This window comes from Anomaloglossus baeobatrachus, chromosome 4 (assembly GCF_048569485.1).
Source record: "Anomaloglossus baeobatrachus isolate aAnoBae1 chromosome 4, aAnoBae1.hap1, whole genome shotgun sequence".
Taxonomy (NCBI): Eukaryota; Metazoa; Chordata; class Amphibia; order Anura; family Aromobatidae; genus Anomaloglossus; species Anomaloglossus baeobatrachus.
The window spans coordinates 211,912,106-211,935,599 of record NC_134356.1 but is presented as its reverse complement, the minus strand read 5'-3'; the positions used below and the strand labels follow the sequence as shown (position 1 = coordinate 211,935,599).

The window sequence follows — 23,494 nt, the reverse complement described above, 5'->3', positions numbered from 1 at the left end:
TTCAGTCCATGCTGCTGCAGTGAGCCCCTGCCACCCATAACTGTGGGGGGGGGGGGGTTGAGTCCATGCTGGTGCAGTGAGCCCCTGCCACCCATAACTGTGGGGGGGTTGAGTCCATGCTGCTGTAGTGAGCCCCTGCCACCCATAACTGTGGGGGGGTTGAGTCCATGCTGCTGCAGTGATCCCCTACCACCCATAACTGTGGGGGGGTTGAGTCCATGCTGCTGCAGTGAGCCCCTACCACCCATATCTGGGGGGATTCAGTCCATGCTGCTGCAGTGAGCCCCTACCACCCATAACTGTGGGGGGGTTGAGTCCATGCTGCTGCAGTGAGCCCCTGCCACCCATAACTGTGGGGGGGTTGAGTCCATGCTGCTGCAGTGAGCCCCTACCACCCATATCTGGGGGGATTCAGTCCATGCTGCTGCAGTGAGCCCCTGCCACCCATAACTGTGGGGGGGTTGAGTCCATGCTGCTGCAGTGAGCCCCTGCCACCCATAACTGTGGGGGGGTTGAGTCCATGCTGCTGCAGTGAGCCCCTGCCACCCATAACTGTGGGGGGGTTGAGTCCATGCTGCTGCAGTGAGCCCCTACCACCCATATCTGGGGGGATTCAGTCCATGCTGCTGCAGTGAGCCCCTACCACCCATATCAGGGGGGATACAGTCTATGCTGCAGGAATGAGTCCCTGCCACCCATAACTTGGGATTTAAGCTGCCATAGAACACGCTGTTCTTGTCAATAAAGCTTTGTTTCAATTCATACTAAGGACAAGCTGAGGGTGTTGGAATCTCGCGAGATTTGGCGAGCCTGCGGAAATTTCGCGAGATTTTCGCTCTCAACGCGTGTTCTCTGTCTTGGCGCTGCGTGTGGTGTGGACTGTGGTGCGGTGCGCGGTTACCAGTTACTACCAGCGGGAAAATGGCGGACGACTTCGGCAACGGTGAAGATGTGAAGGTGCCGGTGGGAAAGGCTGCAGGTAGCTGTGGTGACGTACTATGGACGTATGAGCGCGGCTGGTGTGGTGGCGGGCGGGTGTAGCCAGCATAGGCCGAGGTGTGCGCAGTGTCCCGCCATCAGATGCCGGCTGGGGCTGATACAGCCTGCGCTCAGCGGCCTGTGTGTGTGGATTATCCCGCCTCAGGCGAGCAGCCGCCATAGTCCTATGATCAGTGTAATGGGAGCTGCCAGTGTTCTTACTCCCGACCGTGCTCACTCCGGCCCTGTACGAGGCTGCCCACACTAGAGCAAGGGTTGTCCCTACATGTGTGCAGAGCAGACAATGAGGAGCGGCGCCATCAGCAGATGACTGCATACAGCACGCTAGTGGGGGCCTCGCACACCATCCCCCATTGCTGGCTGGTGAAGGCCTTCATCACTGTGCACTCACCCTGCTGAGAGGAAGCTGCAGCAGCACGTCTCCAAAGACCTACACATAGGGACTATAGACTGAGCCCAATGGGGACAGGGATGATGCCTGCAAAGCGCTGTGCAATTAGAGGGAATTTTGAGCTTTTTGAGTTAATATGGGCATACAGGTTATACTGTATATAGCTGAAATTAGTCATACCTGTGTGCCTCCTGGACAGGGCTACATCAGGACATTACTGGTGTTTGGGGGAAGGGGGAAGGCGCCGATCCCAACGTCCGAGCTTACACATACTGCTGAAATGTACTGCAGCTTAGGCTGCTTTCACACATCCGGCTTGAGCTCTGCGGCTCAATCCGGCTGTGCAAGCTATGCAACGGATGCGGTGAAAACACCGCATCCTTTGCATAAGTTTTTCCTATGCGGCCCGTCTGGTTTTTGCCGCTTGCGGCATGCTACTGAGCATGCGCAGTGGCAAAAACCGCATGCGGCGGCTGAATGCGGTTATTGCCGCATCGCGCCGCATCCGGCCGCCATAGGCATGTATTGAAAAATACGCCGAATGCGGCACGATGCGGTTTTTTTTTGCCGCACGAAAAAACGTGCTAGGCAACGTTCCATCCGGCCGCCGCATCGGCTAAATCTGCCGCATGCGGCAAAAACCGGATGGAACGCAAGGCCTTGCGGCACTAATTAAAGTCTATGCAGAAAAAACGCAACCGGCAGCAAAAAAAAACGGTTGCAATTTTCCTGCAAAGTGCCGGAGTGTGCCGCATTGCAAAAACCGGAGGTGTGAAAGTAGCCTTAGAGACCGGTTGGGTCCCTGCGCTGCAATACTAGCTGCCAGCGGCGTGCACGTGACTGGGGGTGTATGAGAGTGACGTCATGTGCCATTGTGTGCACTCTGATGTCAGCTGCCGGCCTATGCATGCTGGCTAGAGAGTATTATGCCGCACAACATGGGAGCGGAGGGAGGCGAGTAGAATGTTTGTGGGGGTTTTTTTTTGTTGTTTTTTTGGTGCATTACAGACAGAACGGGGGCTATTGTACCAGGATGGGGACCCAGGATTAATACAGTTGGAAGGGACCTCCATGTCCAACCCCTCCTGCTCTATGCAGGATTAACTAATCATTCCACACAGATATGCCCAGTCTCTTTTTGAAACATTCCATTGAAGAGGCACTCGCTTCCTCGTGTGGGAGCCTGTTCCACTCGTTCATCACCCTCACCGACAAAAATATCCAATCTGTCTCCTCCCATTCAGTTTCATCCGATTGCTTCTAGTCTTTCCTTGTGCAAATGAGAATAAAGGCCGCTTTACACGCTATGACATCGCTCAGGCGATCTCGTTGGGGTCACAGAATTTGTGACGCACATCCGGCCGCTGTAGCGATGCCGTAGCGACACCTTTGACGATTTTGCATCGTTGCAAAAAATGTGCAAAATCGCTCATCGGTGACATGGGGGTCCATTCTCGAATATCGTTGCTGCAGCTGTAACGATGTTGTTCATCATTCCCAGGGCAGCACATGTCGGTACCTGTGACACCGCAGGAACGAGGAAGCTCTCCTTACCTGCCTCCCGCCCGCAATGCGGAAGAAAGGAGGTGGGCGGGATGTTCGTCCCGCTCATCTCCGCCCCTTCCGCTTCTATTGGGCGGCCGCTTAGTGATGCCGCTGTGACGCTAAACGAACCGCCCCCTTAGAAAGGAGGCGGTTCGCTGGTTACAGCGACGTCGCATGGCAGGGAAGTAGTGTGACAGGTCTGGGCAATGTTGTGTGCCACGGGCAGCGATTTGCACATGTTTCACAACCGATGCGGACGGGTACCCACGCTGGCATTATCGGTACCGATATCGCAGTGTGTAAAGCGGTCTTAAGGCTGATCCCTCTACAGTGTGACAGCCCATTAGCTATTTGTCCAAGTTTTGCATCAGGGCCCATCAGACCCTAGTTATGCCGTTGGCACTAATCACAGCCGCAGCTACTTACATTTTATCTCCACAACAGAGGGTGCCGGCCACATCTGACATCAGTGACATCAGATGCGGCCGGCGTGCCCCAGGCCCTTGCGGCACATTTATATACTGGAGTTGAGGGCCTGAACGTGATGAGTTAATCGTGGCCACCCATCCACTCACGGTAGGTAGTGTCACAGCTCACCTCTTCCCCCTTCTTGCACGATGATCTCATCATGTCCATAAACATGAGAACATGTACAGAAAGCTTTCCCAAGGAAATAATCCCCTATGTCTTGTGATATATGCATACGTCCAATGTTCATATCTCCAAACAGGCAAGAGAGCAGCTTACATAAATATGCAGTATAAACCTAAAGACCTGTAGAAATAATTATCAAAGTGCAAACTGCAGAAAACCTATTCAGACATCACCTTGTAAAAATTTCTCTTTATTAACAAATTTTTAAAAAATACACAAATAACTGGTGTGATCATAGACAAGGTGCCAAAGTGCACGTGACCAGGTATCCAAACTAGTGGGGCACATAAAGGGTAGAAAGGCTAGATAATCAGATATTTAGCTAATAGTAATGGAGGGAATAGTGCAACTTCTAAATATACATCCTACTTATCCCTTCCTAACCGCGGAGGACATCATCATTTATTGGATATCCCCCGCTCCACGATGGCTACCCCTAACTCACCCTGGACTCCACTAGCAGGAGACCATCACCACATTTACTCCAGGTGCTGTAAAAGAGTGACAAACCGGACAAACATGTAGACACGAGAAAAGTGCAGAACTGTGCTACACATAAACAGTCCAGAGATCTATCCTGCCAGATTCTTACCCTACTATTCCCATTTCATTGTATGGAACATTGGAATATAAGGAACATCTTGCCACTAGATAAAAATAGGTCATCGGGAAGGGGGTGTTTTGATTTTGCATCCCTCACTCCGCTTATCCCAACGCGTTTCACCCTCTCCTAGAACATTGATATTGGGGGATCAACAGGGGAGAATTTTTTAGGAAAAAAGACCCAATGCTTTGAACAATTAATGTAGTTTCAAGCCTCCAGCACAGACAGGTGACATTTTTAGATGAATACCAACCTAATAAGGCCTTTCCTCAATCGGGCCAGAAATACATCTATCTGGATATGACTGATTTTACCAAGCAGCGATTATCAAAATGCAGACCTCTAAATTATTGGCTCAGTAGAGATATAATCAATGTGTGGAGATGATATTCACATATCTCATGAATGTAATTATTTACATATTTTCATCCAGGCTAAAATCGATCCCTGGATCCAAAAGTCCTCCACTTCACGGGATACAACACATAAAGGCCAAGATAAGAGGCACTTCATACAATTCCGTGGTGACTAGACAAGCCCTATAGCCTGTTCCTTAACCCCTTCACGACCATGGACGGATATATCCGTCATGGAGCGTGTCCCGTTAAGCCCCGCCCCCTGCCGCGGGCAGGCGGTGGTCGGCACACATATCAGCTGTTTTCAACAGCTGACATGTGTGCCTGCTAGCCGCTGGTGGAATCACTTCCACCCGCGGCCATTAACCCCTTAAATCTTGCTGCCAAAGTCTGGCAGCAAGATCTACCGTATATGCCGGCGTATAAGACGACTGGGCGTATAAGACGACCCCCAACTTCTGCCCTAAAAATATAGAATTTGGGATATACTCACTGTATAAGACTACCCCGCTCCCAAATGAAAAAAAGTCTGCTTTGATTGCAACATGTTAATTTTAATTCAAATGCATATGACATGCAGGTACTGTATATAGCATGACATCTTGTGATACATACGGTATTCAGTATGCTTCAGTATGCTAAGAGCAGGGGGCCGCACTGTGTGAGGAGGTGTTTTTTTTACTGTCCAGTATAACCAATAGGATTAGTGCAGGGGCGGGGGAGTCACCGGGCCGAGAAACCAGCATGTAAGCTCTTCATTAATGTCCCTGCATGGATGCGAGGGGAATCTGGCGTTACTGCACTAATCCTATTGGTTATACTGGACAGTGAAAAAAAAAAAACACCTCCTCACACAGTGAGGCCCCCTGCTATATATCCGCTATATATCCGCTGTATATGCTGTATGATATACCAGTACGGGGCCGGGCTGTGTATCGCGTTTCCATAACGACGAGGCAGGAACTTCCCTGCTAGAGCGCTGACGTCAAGGCAGAGCTGCTTGCCTCTGATTGGCCAGCGCTCTGCCATTCAGCAGCGGTGACAGGAAGTTCCTCCCTCGTCGCTATGGAGGCAGAATCCAAGCGTGGAACGGAGTGGAGCGGCGCACTACAGCACCCAGGTGTATATCCGGCGTATAAGACGACCCCCCACTGTAGCCATTATTTTAAGGGGGTAAAAAGTCGTCTTATACGCCAGTATATACGGTAAATGCGCGCGGCCATGTTTTTTACTTACCGCCGCCCCCACCGGAAGTCACGTGCGTGATCACGTGACTATCGGTGGTTGCCATCGTAGCACAGGGTCATGTGATGACGCCTGCAGCTACGAAGTTTCACTTTCGTTTTCCCTCGGCCGAGAGCAGAGGGAAAAAGAAAGTGACTGTATCTGCTGTTTACAGCTGTATAGCTGTGATCAGCAGATAGATAATAGCGATCGGATTGCTGATCGCTATAGCCCCCTAGGGGGACTAGTAAAATAAAAAAAAGTAAAAAAAAAGTAAAAAAAAACCCCCAAAAAACCTAAAAGTTCAAATCACCCCCCTTTCCCCCCATTGAAAATTAAAGGGTTAAAAAATAAATAAATATACACATATTTGGTATCGCCGCGTTCAGAAATGCCCGATCTATCAAAATATAAAATCATTTAATCTGATTGGTAAACGGCGTAGTGGCAAAAAAATTCCAAACGCCAAAATTACGTTTTTTTGGTCGCCGCAAGTTTTACGCAAAATGCAATAACAGGCGATCAAAACGTAGCATCTGCGCAAAAATGGTACCATTAGAAACGTCAGCTCGAGACGCAAAAAATAAGCCGTCACTGAGCCATAAATCCCAAAAAATAAAAACGCTACGGGTTTCGGAAAGTGGCACAAAACGTGCGCCACTTTTATTGGACAAACTTGTGAATTTTTTTTAACCCCTTAGATAGAAGTAAACCTATACATGTTTGGTGTCTACAAACTCGCACCGACCTGAGGCATCACACCGACACATCAGTTTTATCATAAAGTGAACACCGTGAATAAAACATCCCAAAAACTATTGTGCCATCACACTTTTTTTGCAATTTTTCCGCATTTGGAATTTTTTTTGCTGTTTTCCAGTACGCTATATGGTAAAACTTCTAGTTTCATTTAAAAGTACAACTTGTCCCGCAAAAAACAAGCCCTCATATGGCAAGATTGATGGAAAAATAAAAAAGTTACGGCTCTCGGTAGAAGGGGAGCGAAAAACAAAAACGGAAAGTGCCTCGGGGCTGAAGGGGTTAATGACTGGGGTGATAATCCTTCAAGGAGGCTGTCTTTCTGACCACTTCCTTTGTGTCCTGCCCAGACAATTCTGAGGTGTCCACCGCTCTGAGACAATATTTAGAGGTCTGCATTTTGATAATCGCTGCTTGGTAAAATCAGTCATATCCAGATAGATTTCTGGCCCCGCAAATTTTGCACCTGCACATTCTGCCTGCCATCTCTCCCCTGCACTGCTCCGCCCTTCTGTGGGCACAGTCTTCAATATTGATGTGTGCAGGTGCCGCAGAGTCACTAACTTTCGTTCCCAGTGATCTCCGGCTCACACATTCAGCATTTGAATGCAGAAACTTCTGCATCTTTTGGCAGGAAAAACCCAATGGCAAAAACGCACGTTTATTTTGCATGCGTTGTTTTAGCATTCATGGACAGCAATGAATGTTATAGATATAGACCTTTAATTGCACCCTGTGGAGCTTAGTGGACAGATTATGATTAAATGAAAAAAACGCTGCGGGGTCCCTCTCAATCTTAAGCTGGTGTCACACACAGTGACAACGACAACGACGTCGCTGCTACGTCACCATTTTCTGTGACGTTGCAGCGACGTCCCGCCGCTGTCGCTGTGTGTGACATTCAGCAATGACCTGGCCCCTGCTGTGAGGTCGCCGGTCGTTGCTGAATGTCCAGCTTCATTTTTTGGTCGTCACTCTCCCGCTGTGACACACACATCGCTGTGTGTGACAGCGAGAGAGCGACGAAATGAAGCGATCAGGAGCCGGCACTGGCAGCTGCGGTAAGCTGTAACCAGCGTAAACATCGGGTAACCAAGGGAAGACCTTTCCCTGGTTACCCGATGTTTACGCTGGTTACCAGCCTCCGCTCTTGCTGCCAGTGCCGGCTCCTGCACTGTGACATGTGGCTGCAGTATGCATCGGGTAATTAACCCGATGTATACTGTAGCAAGGAGAGCAAGGAGCCAGCGCTAAGCAGTGCGCGCGGCTCCCTGCTCTCTGAACTGTGACATGTAGCTGCAGCACACATCGGGTTAATTAACCCGATGTGTGCTGCAGGAGAGCAAGGAGCCAGCGCTAAGCGCGGCTCCCTGCTCTCTGAACATGTAGCACAGCGACGTTATGATCGCTGCTTCTGCTGTGTTTGACAGCTAAGCAGCGATCATAACAGCGACTTACAAGGTCGCTGTTACGTCACCGAAAATGGTGACGTAACAGCGACGTCGTTGTCGCTGTCGTTTAGTGTGAACCCAGCTTTAGTAACCAGCAAAGGTAAAGTAGACAGCTGGGAGCTGATATTATCAGGCTGGGAAAGTCCATGGTTATTGGGCCCTTCCCAGCCTAAAAATATTAGCCCGCAGCTTCTCCAGAAGTGGCACATTACATTAGTTGCACCAATTCTGGCACTTCACCTGTGCTCTTCCCGATTTGCCCTGGTGTGTTGGCAATTGAGGTAATGACAGTTGGGGTTAATGTCATCTGCTGGCATCAAGCCCTGGTGTTGGTAATGGATAGGTGTCTATCAGACACCCCATTAATAACCCAGTAAGTAAAATGAAAAAAAACAAACAAGTTTTTGAAAATAAAATCCCCGAGTTTTATCCTAGTTCACCAATTTATTAAAAAAAAAAACATAACAGCCATGTAGGTCTGACATAGTCCACAGATGGAAATCAGAAACACGTAAAGAGAGAAATAACTTCTAATGCCAGGCTCCTGACTTGTTCTGCAGCTCCGCGGTGAGAGCAGTATTGCGTTGGAGATATGCAGTGTTAAGAACAGATCGGTAGATTGGCATCTGTAGTGTAATTACCAGGTTGCCGATGTGTACTCGCTGCCGCAATGTATAGAGCTATGCAGTGTAATCATCAAGCTGCTGAGATCAGAACACTGACTGAGTTCTTGTCAGCTTAAAGCCTCATTCAGATGTCCGTCATTATTGTGGGGGCTTACATTTAAAGCGTCATTCCAGTGCTAAATAAAAATCCCAAGCAAACACTGCAGTGCTGCTTTAAAGGGAACCTGTCACCAGATTTGGCCCCAATAAGCTGCGGCCACCACCATGGAGCCCTTATATACAGCATTCTAGAATAGCCCTGGCCGCTCTGTATAAAGTAAAAAAAAAAACAGCTTTAAAGGGAACCTGTCAGCAGAAATTTCGCCCAAAACCTAAAAGATTCCCCCTCTGCAGCTCCTGGGCTGCATTCTAGAAAGGTCCCTGTTATTATTGTGCCCCCTGTGAGACCAAAATAAAGAGTTTATAAAGTGGTACCTTTTTGTATTCAGATAGTGTAAATGTGACACGGGGGCGGGCTTTCTGGCGTCCGTTTTTCTGCCCCCTGGTCCTGTATGAGGTTTGGTTTGCGCGCTCACGAGATTATGGGCGGGTACTTGCTGATAACAATCACAGTCCCGCCCATAATCACTTGCCTGTGCACACGTCACCAGCGGTCACACTGCTCAGTCCCGTGAGACTGGCACTGGGCATGCACGGGGATGGCTGGAGCAGTGGGCGGTGCATCAGCTATGGAGAGGAGCGATGGGAGGCGGCATACAGGACCAGGGGGCAGAATAACGGACGCCAGAAAGCCCGCCCCCGTGTCACATTTACAGTATCTGAATACAAAAAGGTACCACTTTATAAACTCTTTATTTTTGTCTCACATGGGGCACAATAATAACAGGGACCTTTCTAGAATGCAGCCCAGGAGCTGCAGAGGGGGAATCTTTTAGGTTTTGGGTGAAATTTCTGCTGACAGGTTCCCTTTAAAATACTCACCCAGGGGGCGGTCCAGCCCACTGGGTGTCACTGTTCTCCGGTCTGACGCCTCCTACTCAGCCCAGTGTGGATGACGTGTCCTACGTCCTCAACACAGGGTGGCATTTAAATCCCCTACTGAGGCAGATCAAAGAATCGCCCCTGGGCATTACAGTACTTTAATCTGCCCTCAGCAGGGCAGATCAAAGTGCATCTGCAGCACCGCAATGCCAGCCTGTGTGGATGACGTAGGACACATCATCCACAGTGGGCTACGTAGAAAGGGGACGGCGATCGCCGCAGAGAGGCGGCTCCAGACTGGAGAGCAGAGACACCCATCGGACTGGACCGCCCACTCTAGGTGAGTATTATGAAAGTATTTTTTATGTTATACAGATTGGCCTGGGCATTTATACTGTAGTCTAGAATGCTGAATATAAGAACTCACTAGTGGTGGTCGCAGCTTATTGGGGCGAAATCTGGTGACAGGTTCCCTTTAATAAAGTGCATAGGGAATGTTAAAACACTTCACAAACCTGGCTCTGCCCCATTAGCTCTGTACCCCACCTTTCTCTGCCTTTTTTTCCCTCCAGTGATTGGACAGCAGATTGCTTCAGTAAAGGTGTGAATGACATATGGTTGATTTACTTTTTAAGGGCTAGGACACGCTGAGTTAAACGGGCTGAAAAATTAGAAATCACATTCCACTCAGACCTATGTTACTCTATGGGGCTGTTCCCATCTTCGATTTTTTTATTTTTTTTTTTCTCGGCCCTATTTGGACCGAGAAAACAATCGCAGCATGCTGCGGGTGTAATCCGATCCGTATTCACTCGCCGCCATACAAGTCTATGGGTGCAAGTGAACGATCGCACTGCACTCGGATGACACCAGAGTTCAGTGCAATAACTGCATCAGTCCCAGATACTCGCTGCGGGCACTGTGAGGCAGGAGGAGCATCTAGAAACTGTCACCAGTGCGGGCTTCAAAGAAATGGGGCCCTGGAGTCGGCACGTGCGCAGATGGAGCTCTCGGCTCAATGACAAGCCAAGATCTCCTCTGTGCACGCTCTACCTTCGGGTGCCATTTTAGTTAAGTCCGCTGCAGGGAGATCAGTCGGCCGGAGGCGGCGCATGCGCAGATGAGATCTTGGGCCGAGAGCTCCATCTGCACACGCGCCGACTCCGGACGCCAACATTTTCAGAATGGCGGTCCCTGCCTGACTGCCCGCAGTGAGCCTGCAGCAAAGCTCCCGCAGCATCTCCTGTAACTCCTCTCCACCTTCCCCGGTAAACTACATTCAGATTATAAGACGCACCCCTCATTTTCCTCCTAAATAGTAATACACGACTACTTATGAAAGTACCACTTTTACAGAGAAACCAAAATATAACAAAACGAACAAATGAGAGGACATATTGGGATAACACAATAATCTAATATATGAAGGTGTGTGTGTGTGTGTGTGTGTGTGTGTGTGTGTGTGTGTGTGTGTGTGTGTGTCCGGGATTGGCATCTGCACCATCGCAGCTACAGCCACAAAATTTTGCACACTCACACTTCTGGACCCAGAGAGCGTCATATGCTATGTTTTGTGGGGAAATTTTAACCCCGCTCTTTACAGTTATTCACCAAAAACCTGCCTCCATTAAAGCGAATGGAGCTGGGAGCCACAGTGCAGCCAGAACTTCAGAAGAATGCGCAGCCACGCCCTTATATGGAATGTTAGCGTGTCACAATGCAGCCAGGGAAAGAGGCAGACACAGACAGGGTAAGAAACAGACAAAGAGACAGACTGACAGGGAAAGAGACAGCCAGGGAAAGAGACAGATAGATAGACAGACGGAGAAAGAGACAGAGACAGACAGGGAAAGAGACAGACAAAGAGAGAGAGATGTATACAGAGGGGGAGACAGACAGAGAATGGGTGAGAAACAGAGAGACAGTTACTATCCCGGGCAGTGCCGGGTGCTATGTTGTGAGGCGAAATTTTAACCCCGCGCGTTCCAATTTACCAATGAATTTTACCCCTATCTACATAATGGGGAAAAAGTGAGACGAAAAGTGTTGGGGGCAAATTGACAGCTGCCAGATGTGAACAAGGGGGACTTAAAAAATGAGGCGATGGCGCCAAAGAGTATATACCGTACAGTTGCTAAGGTGGGGCCCTGACATGGGATACTCACCACACTCGGGGATATGAACACACACACAAAATGCACCACACACTATCACGTGCTTGAACACATATACCACCCTCAGCACACATCTCACCACACATACACCAACCTCGCCACATAATCGCCCTAAACACACAAGTCTGGTATTATCCTTCAAAAATAAAAATCTGATTAATAAGCAGCCAAACTACAAGAACAACAAATGTACCACATAGGAAATACGGCAGCTGTCAGTCACATGACCTGTCTATATGTGTATGTGTGAGCTAATATATACTGTCAGGGGGAGGGCTTTCTGTTGCCTGGAGATTTATCAGGCTGCCAATAGCAACCAATCACAGCTTAGCTTCTATTTTGCTACAGTTAATTAATCTGAGCTCTGATTGGTTAATATAGGCAACAATTTAATAATTACATTTCTATCTATTTGTTTTGTGGTTTTTGTGTGCAGAATACATTTTTGTTAATACATTCTATTTTGTTAACAGCAGTTATTAACCCTGGCGAAGCCGGGTAGTACAGCTAGTAAGAAATAAACATACAGATTGTACCTGAAGTCCGAAACTTCTCCCAAAATAGTAGGGAAAAAAAAAGATATGCAAAGAGAAAAGGGGGGGTAGGCGAGAAGTAAGAGGGAAGAATAAGGGGAAAGGTAAAGGCATACTTTTCGCATCAAGCCACAGAAGCCACAAAACCAGGCCTGCCCATCGGGTCCCACAACCTATAGTCCCTGCGTCTCTGGTTGCAGTCAGGCGCACCCCCACCCTGTGTGACAGCATATCTGACTGCAACCAATCAGAGGCGCAGTGTGCATCTATTGCTAAATAAAAAAAATTTGTTGTAGGGTCCCCCATATTCTGATACCCAGCAGAGATAAAGCATACTACTGCATGTTGCAGCCCCAGCCATGCGCTTATCTTGGCTGTGTATCAAAATAAGAGGGACCACATGCTGCTTTTTAAAATTTATTTAAATAAATCATTGAAATAAATAGCATGTGTTCCCACCCAATTTTGATACCCAGCCATGGTAAAGCCGACAGAGCTGGGAGCTGGTATTCTCAGACTGGGGCGGCCCATGGTTTATTGCCCCCCCCCAGCCTAAAAATAGCAGTTAGCAGCCGTCCAGGATTGTCACATCCATTAGATGCGACAATCCCGAAACTTCCCGGCTCATCCCGATTGCCCTAGTGCGTTGGCATTCGGTTTAATAAGGGGTTAATAACAATAGCTCACAGCTGCCACTAAGCCCTAGATTGGTAATGTTAGGCGTCTGAGGACCCCCCCCCCTATTACTAATCTGTAAATGAAAAGTAATAAACACAAACACCGAATAATCCTTTATTTGAAATAAAATACAAAAAAACACCCTCTTTCACCCCTTTATTAACACCCAGGTCCAACGTAATCCACACGAGGTCCCACGACGATTCCGGCCCTGCTAAATCTGAAGTGATAGTGCTCGGGCATAGAACATGACCGCTGGCTGTGGGCTTCGGGCTGAGACTGAGCCTCAATGATCACAGGGGGACGACCGTGGGAACCTCCAGCTATGACTGCAAATAACCTGCATGACGTCACCGCTCATCGCGCGGATTGTTACCCGGAGTTCCCTGAGGACTCCGGGGTCAGTGCGTGGGTTCTTTTGAACCTGTGCAGATCTGGACTTTTACAGTCTGGGTCCGCTCATCACTACTCCCAGGTATTTTACTGCTTCAGACCTATACTGGAAAGGGAAGTTACACATGATATCATTTACTTCCTGTCATTATAATGATATATTTAGAGCCTCGGGTTTGGAGTTATCTTATTTAGAAATTACCGAGATGACTAAACCTCTCGAATTCGTTCACCAAGCAGGGTATGGATAGCTGAGGCTTGGAAATATTGGGAAAGGAGGTCATCCGCTCTTAGGGCTGCTTTATAGTTTATGACCCAATCGTAATCACGTGGATGCTGTCATTATTTGTAATGGCGATGGCTTAGTCCTCCATTACTATGACGTACAGTGGGAGATGGAAGGGGCACCCATGTGTGGTCTAGTTTCTTCTGACAAAGTGCTGACAAACTTGTTTTTGATGCAAACATGTCTACCCTTGATAGTTATATTTTAGAAGATCTGAATGCGAAGTTTTTTTGTTTGCTCTCAAATCTGTGGCTTTTCTCCATAAGATAGCACCACAGTGTTGTCAGCTCACCTCCTCTGATTTTTCGGTATCCTTGTAGCAGCCTGGACTTTGTTTGGGCAACCGTTTGGAGATAGCGAAAACCTAGTCCTAGCGGAGTAGTCATGACTGTTTCCTGTATTTTAAAAAAAAAAAAAAAATTCTAATAAATGGGGACATTTTATATATTCTACATCCAACTTTTTCCTTTCAAGCGCTGGATATATGCTTTTCTCTTTCTCCGTAAGATTCTGTCAAATAACAGTCACAAATGAAAGAACTGCTGGAAAACTGATTGTTGGGAACCTTTAGGCTAAAGCCAGGTGTGAGAGATATAATATTTCTCCACAGATTGGAGATGCTTACGGTTTGAGCACCAAATGTCTTGTTCGTTCTGTAATCCCCCTTCCCCCAATCTTCAAAATGGTGCATGCGGGTTAATGATCATTGTGCTACTTTTTGGTAATTAATTTTAGCACTATCATTTAAAGAAGTCCAAATTTTATTATTTTTTAAGCTAATCTATGCTGTATTGTCACCTAAAACACCCCTATACTATTTTTATTTGTTACGGACTTTTGTTCCTCTTGAATTGTCACTTTGTTAACCTGCAGCTCAAGCAAACTTGATATCTTCCTGTGCCAAACATCACAGTCACAGCTGGCACCACCCGGCCTCACTGTCCAGCCCCTCCCCCTTCACACCCATTGGCTCAGTAATCTTCCCCAGCACCTGATAGATAAATGAATACTGTGTAATGAAAACTATATATAGCACCTAATGTGAGTCTATAGGAAATATATACACAGTGTGTATGTATATATGCATACACACCTGGAGTTAGATAATGTTATATAATACAGTCCCCACTCTTGCACTCATTTCTCCCACCTGTGCTTTCTCTTCTCTCCCCGTGATCGCTCTTCTCCCCCCTGCGATCTCTCACTCCATGCTCTCTCTGCTCTCCCCGTGTTCTCTCTCCTCCCTCGTACTCTCTGCTCCCCCTGTGGTCTCTCACTTCGTGCGCTCTCTTCTCTCCCCGTGATCTCTCTCCTCCCCCGTACTCACTTCTCCCCCCTGCGATCTCTCACTTCGTGCTCTCCTCTCCCCGTTTTCTCTCTTTTCCCCGTTTTCTCTCTTCTCCCCCTGCGGTCTCTCACTTTGTGCGCTCTCTTCTCTCCCTGTGATCGTTCTCCTCCCCCGTGCTCTCTTCTCCTCCTGCGGTCTCACACTTTGTGCGCTCTCTTCTCTCCCTGTGATCGCTCTCCTCCGTGCTCTCTTCTCCCCCCTGCGGTCTCTCACTTCGTTCTCTCTCTTTTCTCCCCGTGTTCTCTCTCCCTCCGTGCTCTTTTCTGCCCCCCTGCGATCTCACTTCATGCTCTCCTCTCCCTGTGTTCTCTCTTCTCCCCCAGCGGTCTTTCACTTCGTGCGCTCTCTTCTCTCCCCGTGATCGCTCTCCTCCCCCGTGCTCTCTTCTCCCCCCTGCGGTCTCTCACTCCATGCTCTCTCTTCTCTCCCCGTGATCTCTCTCCCACCCCAGCGCTGTCTCTTCTCCCCCTGCGGTCTCTCACTTTGTGCGCTCTCTTCTCTCCCAGTGATCGCTCTCCTCCCCCGTGCTCTCTTCTCCCCCCTGCGGTCTCTCACTCCATGCTCTCTCTTCTCTCCCCGTGATCTCTCTCCCACCCCAGCGCTGTCTCTTCTCCCCCTGCGGTCTCTCACTTCGTGCGCTCTCTTCTCCCCCTGCGGTCTCACTTCGTGCGCTCTCTTCTCCCCCTGCGGTCTCTCACTTAGTGCGCTCTCTTCTCCCCCCTGCGGTCTCTCACTTCGTGCTTTCCTCTCCCCGTTTTCTCTCTCCTCCCCCATGCTTTCTTCTCCCCCTGCAGTCTCTCACTTTGTGCACTCTCTTCTCTCCCCGTGTTCTCTCTCCTCCCCCGTGCTCTCTCTCCTCCCCCGTGCTCTCTTCTTCCCCCTGCGGTCTCTCACTCCATGCTCTCTCTTCTCTCCCCTTGATCTCTCTCCCACCCCAGCTCTGTCTCTTCTCCCCCCTGCGGTCTCTCACTCCATGCTCTCTCTTCTCTCCCCGTGATCTCTCTCCCACCCCAGCGCTGTCTCTTCTCCCCCTGCGGTCTCTCACTTCATGCGCTCTCTTCTCCCCCTGCGGTCTCACTTCGTGCGCTCTCTTCTCCCCCTGCGGTCTCTCACTTAGTGCGCTCTCTTCTCCCCCCTGTGGTCTCTCACTTCTTGCTTTCCTCTCCCCGTTTTCTCTCTTCTCCCCCATGCTTTCTTCTCCCCCTGCAGTCTCTCACTTTGTGCACTCTCTTCTCTCCCCGTGTTCTCTCTCCTCCCCCGTGCTCTCTTCTTCCCCCTGCGGTCTCTCACTCCATGCTCTCTCTTCTCTCCCCTTGATCTCTCTCCCACCCCAGCTCTGTCTCTTCTCCCCCCTGCGGTCTCTCACTCCATGCTCTTTCTGCTCTCCCCGTGTTCTCTCTCCCCGTGTTCTCTCTCCCCGTGTTCTCTCTCCCCGTGTTCTCTCTCCCCGTGTTCTCTCTCCCCGTGTTCTCTCTCCCCGTGTTCTCTCTCCCCGTGTTCTCTCTCCCCGTGTTCTCTCTCCCCGTGTTCTCTCTCCCCGTGTTCTCTCTCCCCGTGTTCTCTCTCCCCGTGTTCTCTCTCCCCGTGTTCTCTCTCCCCGTGTTCTCTCTCCCCGTGTTCTCTCTCCCCGTGTTCTCTCTCCCCGTGTTCTCTCTCCCCGTGTTCTCTCTCCCCGTGTTCTCTCTCCCCGTGTTCTCTCTCCCCGTGTTCTCTCTCCCCGTGTTCTCTCTCCCCGTGTTCTCTCTCCCCGTGTTCTCTCTCCCCGTGTTCTCTCTCCCCGTGTTCTCTCTCCCCGTGTTCTCTCTCCCCGTGTTCTCTCTCCCCGTGTTCTCTCTCCCCGTGTTCTCTCTCCCCGTGTTCTCTCTCCCCGTGTTCTCTCTCCCCGTGTTCTCTCTCCCCGTGTTCTCTCTCCCCGTGTTCTCTCTCCCCGTGTTCTCTCTCCCCGTGTTCTCTCTCCCCGTGTTCTCTCTCCCCGTGTTCTCTCTCCCCGTGTTCTCTCTCCCCGTGTTCTCTCTCCCCGTGTTCTCTCTCCCCGTGTTCTCTCTCCCCGTGTTCTCTCTCCCCGTGTTCTCTCTCCCCGTGTTCTCTCTCCCCGTGTTCTCTCTCCCCGTGTTCTCTCTCCCCGTGTTCTCTCTCCCCGTGTTCTCTCTCCCCGTGTTCTCTCTCCCCGTGTTCTCTCTCCCCGTGTTCTCTCTCCCCGCGCTGTGATAAGCGCAGCGATGCAGGAGATCAGTGCTCACTGCTGGTGTCAGGTGACGTCCCTGGTCTCTGCTCTTGGCAGTATTAAAAAGCCAGGAGCTAAAGACGCAGAATGCATAGAGACTGTGCACGGGAGGAGAGAGTGGAGGGGGGAGACAGTTACCTGGACCCCATACATCATACAGGGCTGGGGACACCATCGGGCAGACAGCGCTGACGGTGTCCCCGACAGCATGTGGGTGCCCCTTTTTGTCCAGAGCAACAACACATACAGTGCACTGGAGAAGACAGTGCACAGATAGCAGCGCACAGGGGCAGGGGAGAGTATGGAATATGGGGAGTGTGCGGGGGAGGATGAGAGGGGGTGGGGGCTGCGTTGCACTGGACCTGGTCGGCAGTAGGGAGCCAAAATGATTTTGCGTGTGATGCCTGTCAACAACCCCTGCGCTGTCCACGTGACATCACAGGAAGCAGCAAAATCCCGGCAGGAGCGGTCACATGACCACTCTGAGCCCGAGGAGAGGTGCTGACAGCAGGGCAGGTAGGTAGTTACTATCTACTTACCTGCCCCAATGTAGCCCAATAGTAAAATAAAGAAAAATAAGCTGGATAACCTTTCGTCTTTTGATATAAAAAATAACTTTAGGCACATTTTGTACTGAAGAAGGGTACAGAAAAACAATTGCGCACAAATTTTGTCACCTTTCAAAAAGCCGCAAATAATGAATTCTGCTAAAACATTTTTACAAAGGAAAAAAATAGGCAAAACCATTAAAGTTAACTTAAAAGAGGCGCAAAACAAATAATGAATAAAGCACAAATGAGTCCTTATTAGAACCATAGGTACCTAAGGAAAGAGGTGCAGAGACAATGATGATCGGGGCCTTACCTCCAGCTGTAATCTTAGGTGTAGGAAGAACAGTGGGGCCCAATGACTCAGTATTATTTCTGGCTGCATACAGTTAAAAAACAGTGGGTGAAAAATGTTGCTACGGTGGATATTTCCTCCAGGGTGACCCTTACTAGAGGCGGTGTTGACATGATTAGCATTGTAGAGGCATGCTCTTAAAGGGAACCTGTCAGCAGAAATTTTGCCCTAAACCTAAAAGTTTCCCCTTCTGCAGCTCCTGGGCTGCATTGTAGCAAGGTTACTATAGTTATTATGCCCCCTTTTAGATCAAAATAAATAGTTTATAAAGTGGTACCTTTTCAGTTTGAAAATCTTGTTAATGGTACACGGGGGCGGGCTGTCTGTTGTCAGTTACTGTCCCTCCTGCCGCTTTAGGCCGTTCCCCTCAGGACGCCGCTCAGTGCGCCTGAGATCTCGCGCATGCGCCGTGCCACTGTAGCGGGACTGTGCACAGTGGGACCGCTCGTGACGTTGCGCAGGCACGAGATTATGGGCGGCGCTGTGATTTTCATCAGCAAGCTCCTGCCTATAATCTCGTGCCCGTGCATTCCCCTCTGCCTCCACCGTTCTGCGCATGCCCTGGCCAGATGACCAGATGATCGGTGGTGTCCTGCTCCGCTCCTCCCATCTATTTCCTGCTCCGCTCCTCCCATCTATTTCCTGCTCCAGGGCTAGATGGGACAGAGGTGACGTTGGGTCATCTGGCCAGGGCATGCGAAGAACGGTGGAGGCAGAGGGGAAAGCTGGGCGGGAACTTGCTGATGAAAATCACAGCACCGCCCATAATCTCGTGCCTGCGCAACGTCACCAGCGGTCCCACTGTGCACAGTCCCGCTACAGTGGCACGGCGCATGCGCGAGACATCGGATGCACTGGGAGGCGTCCTGAGGTATGTAAATGAGCGTTGGGGGACGACCTAAAGCGGCAGGAGGGACAGTAACGGACAACAGACAGCCCGCCCCCGTGTACCATTAACAAGATTTTCAAACTGAAAGGTACCACTTTATAAACTATTTATTTTGATCTAAAAGGGGGCAGAATAACTATAGGAACCTTGCTACAATGCAGCCCAGGAGCTGCAGAAGAGGAAACTTTTAGGTTTAGGGCAAACTTTCTGCTGACAGGTTCCCTTTAAGAGGAAAAGCTTTTTTAACTATCCGGGATGAATTCTACAGAAAATGCTGGGAATAAGGCCACTAGCCCACGATGAGTTTTATTGCGTTTTTGATGCTGCATATTTTCGCAGTGTCAGAAGCGCAACGTTTTACAGCACCAGCAAAGTGGATGAGATTCCTATGAATGTCATCTCCACCGTGTTTCTTTTTTTTCCTCTGCATAAACTGAACTGTTGAGTGGGTTTCAAATCTGCGACATGTCATTCTCTCCTGCGGGTACGCTGAGTTTCTTATACAGATTTTCCCCATAGACTTGCAATAGATGTGGAAATTCCCACGTGTTTCCAGTGCATTTACGCAGCGGAAACTCTTTACAAACACATGAAATCCGCACCTAAGAATGTCAATACCAGGAGGTTTCAAAAACAAAGCAGCTTTATTTAAAGGAGGACACACCAAACAGACACATAACCCTGTGTCAAAAACGCACACAAAATCACAATGGAAAAACCAAGTTGACCAAGGTGCAGACATTTTGCAGCATAAAAAAATCAACAAACACTGAATGTAACCCAACACTTACATTTGTGAGGACAAGACCGTAAAGTTCTGACCCTTCATTCCTATTGCACAGGCATTGCCATAGTAGCTTACAAACTAGCAAATCATGTTTGTAATAGGGTATTATTGTAACGGAGTATGATGTTACTGATTCTGGAGACCTTAGTACATTTGAGCAAATATATACCTGACCAGAAGTCACTTCATTGCCTAGGAAACTCCTTAAAGGGAACCTGTCACCAGATATGAGGACTATAAGCTGCGGCCACCACCAGTGGGCTTTTATATACAGTATTCTAACACGCTGTATATAAGAGCCCAGGCCGCTGTGAGAACATAAAAAACACTTTATAATACTCACCTAAACCGGTCGCTGCAATGGATGTGTCTCAAATGGACGTCTTCGTTCTCCGATGCTGGCACCTCCTCTTTCGGCGATCTTTATCCTCCTCCTTTTGAAGCTTGTGTGCATGACGCATCCTATGTCATCCACACTCGCCAGCATTGTGGTCCTGCGAAGTTGCACTTTGTTCTGCCCAAGGCAGGGCAGATCAAAGTATTTGTAGTGCGCATGCACGAGACCTCAATGCCAGCTATTCTGGATGACGTAGGACGCGTCATGCACCCAGGCTTCAGAAGGAGGAGGAAAAAGATAGTCGAAAGAGGAGGCACCGGTACCAGAGAACAGAGACACCCGTCCGACCAGTCTGCACCCCTCCCTAGGTGAGTATTATAAAGTGATTTTTACGCTCTACACAGCGGCCGTGGCTCTTATATACAGCGTGTTAGAATGCTGTATATAAGAGCCCACTAGTGGTGGCCGCAGCTTATAGTCACCAAATCTGGTGACAGGCTCCCTTTAAAAGGAATTTGTCATGTCAGAAAAACTCTATTAACCTGCTGACACGTGGTTAACCTGCAGGTTAATAGCATTCTCTCTTTAGCTTCTCAGCCGCAGCAGGCCTGGCTATCTGGAGGAAATTAACTTTATTCCTCCTGGCAGCCTCAGGCTTTCAGTCAGGCGCAGCTGAAGCTGTATCAGTCACCAATCAGTATATAGTGAACGGTGGCTGTAATCACACACAAACACTGACTGACAGCCGGGTCTGTACTGATGCACTGCATCCAGTCACTACTGGTGCTTTGTTACAGCCGCCACTCACTGTATACTGGTTGGTGACTGATGCTGCTTTGGCCATGTCTCTGACTGAAAGCCAGAGGCTACCGGGAGGAATAAAGTTCATTTTCTCCAGGTAGCGGGGCTTGCAGTGCGGCGGGCGAGACATTTTAGATCACAACTAACCTAAAGATTAACCCCATATCTGCCAGTTAATATCGTTTTTTTTTTGGCATGACAGCTTCCATTTAACTTCATGCCGAGTCTGGTAAATCTTAAAAATCAGTGTCCACTTCATTTCCTCTGCTTGACGCTTCTGATGTCTTCTCACTATTTTTTTTTCCCAGTAAATCGCCTTATCCGGGAGAACAGTGACATTTTCTCTGACTCGCAGTGTAAGGTGTGCAGTGCCGTCTTGATCTCGGAGTCCCAGAAGCTTGCACATTACCAGGTGACACATTCTCTTCATATTCCTCCAGCTAGAGAATACGTGTTGTTGGCTTTCACCAATGTAATTGTTTTCACTTCTTTCCATTCCCGAAAAGAGCAAGAAACATGCAAACAAATACCGACGCTACCTATCCATTCACGAAGGAGAAGACTTTACCCCAGCAAAAAAGATGAAAGTTGATGATACCGTGGTAATATTTCTAATGTTATTAACAGGCAATGGTTACCTCTGACCGGGCGTTGAAGGGTACATTTTACTGGTTCATTTGTGAAGCACTTTGCACTGTTTGTGTAAATTAGACTTTCTTCAAGTTTTACTGATATTTATTTCGTTAAAATATGCATTTTTATTTATTTATTTATTTATTTATTTATTTTTTTTAAACCTTAGAACTATTTCATAGTGTTTTACATTAGACACCTTAGTGTCTGGGAAAAAGAAATAAGGAGCACTAGGATATTCCCCTTTCATTATATACAGTTTCCCTTCATTTAAAGCAGGGGTGGGGAACCTTTTTTCTGCCGGGGGCCATTTGGAAATTTCTACCATCTGTCGGGGGCCGCACAAAACTATCAACTTACCCTGCTATATTTGGTCAAACAATTAACTCACTGTGGTGGCTGGAGCTTGTAGTCTTTGGTGCAGCTGTAATATTAGGCAATATTGATCTTGTTGCTTTTCACAACTGCTTTTCCAGGTTTGAGTTGGCTGGGACTGCTGTATATACATCACAGGAGGGTACGAGTGTGTATACATCACAGGGGAGGTTTGGGAGGAATATAGATCACTGGGCAGGCTGGGGGGCATAGACATGACTAGGGAGACTGGGGGCATAGACATCAAAGAAGTTGCTGAGTGCAAATAAATCACTTGGGAGGAGTATATATCACTAGAAAAGCTGTGGGACATAGACATGGCTGTGGGCATAGACATCATTGGGGGGGTACATACATCATTGATGGGGAGCACAGACCTAGCTGGGGGGCATAAACGTTGCTGGGGAGGGCTGGGAGGAATATACATCACTAGGGAAGCAGCGCGGCACAGACATCACTGGGGGTATACACATCACTGGGTTGTAAAGACATAGCTTGGGGGCACAAACATTGCTGGGTGTATATACATAGCTGGGGTCATAAACATTGCTGGGGGTATATACATAGCTGACGGCACAGACAGCCCTGGGGGATGCCGGAGGGGCACAGACAGCCCTGGGGGATGCCGGAGGGGCACAGACAGCCCTGGGGGATGCCGGAGGGGCACAGACAGCCCTGGGGGATGCCGGAGGGGCACAGACAGCCCTGGGGGATGCCGGAGGGGCACAGACAGCCCTGGGGGATGCCGGAGGGGCACAGACAGCCCTGGGGGATGCCGGAGGGGCACAGACAGCCCTGGGGGATGCCGGAGGGGCACAGACAGCCCTGGGGGATGCCGGAGGGGCACAGACAGCCCTGGGGGATGCCGGAGGGGCACAGACAGCCCTGGGGGCACAAAAAACAATGGGAGAGGCTGGAGGCACAGACAGACCGGGGGGATTGGGGCACAGACAGACCAGGGGGAGGCTGGGGGCACAGACAGACCAGGGGGAGGCTGGGGGCACTGAGCGCACTGGGTGCACAGAGATCACTGGTGGAGGCTCGGGGCACAGACAGGGCTAGGGGACACAGAGAGACCAGGGGGAGACTGGGGACACAGAGACGTGGGGGAAGCTGGGGACACAGGCAAACCTGGGGGAGGCTGGGAGCACAGGCAGACCCTGGATGAGGTTGGAGGCAGAGAACTGGGGGAGGCTGGGATCACTGCCGCCGGGCATGGTCAGCGCTGCCGCTAGGCACAGTCGGCGCTGCCGTCGGGCACAGTGACAGTTGGACCTTGGGGTTGATGGGGCAGTCGCTCCTCTTCTGTTGGATTGGAGCGCAAATCTACCCCGCCTACAAAGTACGTCCTCATGTAGCCAGTGCCAGCGTGGGGACGTAGTCCTTCAGGTGCGTTCAGCATTGAATGCGCCGTGCGGTGTTTTAAAGGGCCAGCAAGATACGGCTGCCGCCCCAGCACTGCGGTCCCTGGGGGCCACAGAAAAAGTCGTTGTGGGCCACATACGGCCCGCGGGCTGGAGGTTCCCCACCCCTGATTTAATGG

The 23,494-nt window shown here is 49.5% G+C and overlaps 1 protein-coding gene across 2 annotated transcripts in view; it reads left to right on the top strand.

The window, feature by feature from the left end:
* Window positions 1-808: 808 nt before the first annotated feature.
* ZNF346 (zinc finger protein 346) overlaps window positions 809-23,494 on the top strand; it is a 113,476-nt gene continuing 90,790 nt past the window's right edge. Inside the window, exons 1-3 of one of the 2 annotated variants that reach the window (XM_075344647.1) lie at window positions 809-979; window positions 21,252-21,355; window positions 21,450-21,542. In XM_075344647.1, the coding sequence (XP_075200762.1) occupies window positions 922-979; window positions 21,252-21,355; window positions 21,450-21,542 (255 nt within the window). In that variant the 5' untranslated portion in view covers window positions 809-921. Of the gene's footprint in view, window positions 980-21,251; window positions 21,356-21,449; window positions 21,546-23,494 lie in introns of both variants that reach the window. The other variant, XM_075344646.1, reaches the window with a different exon arrangement.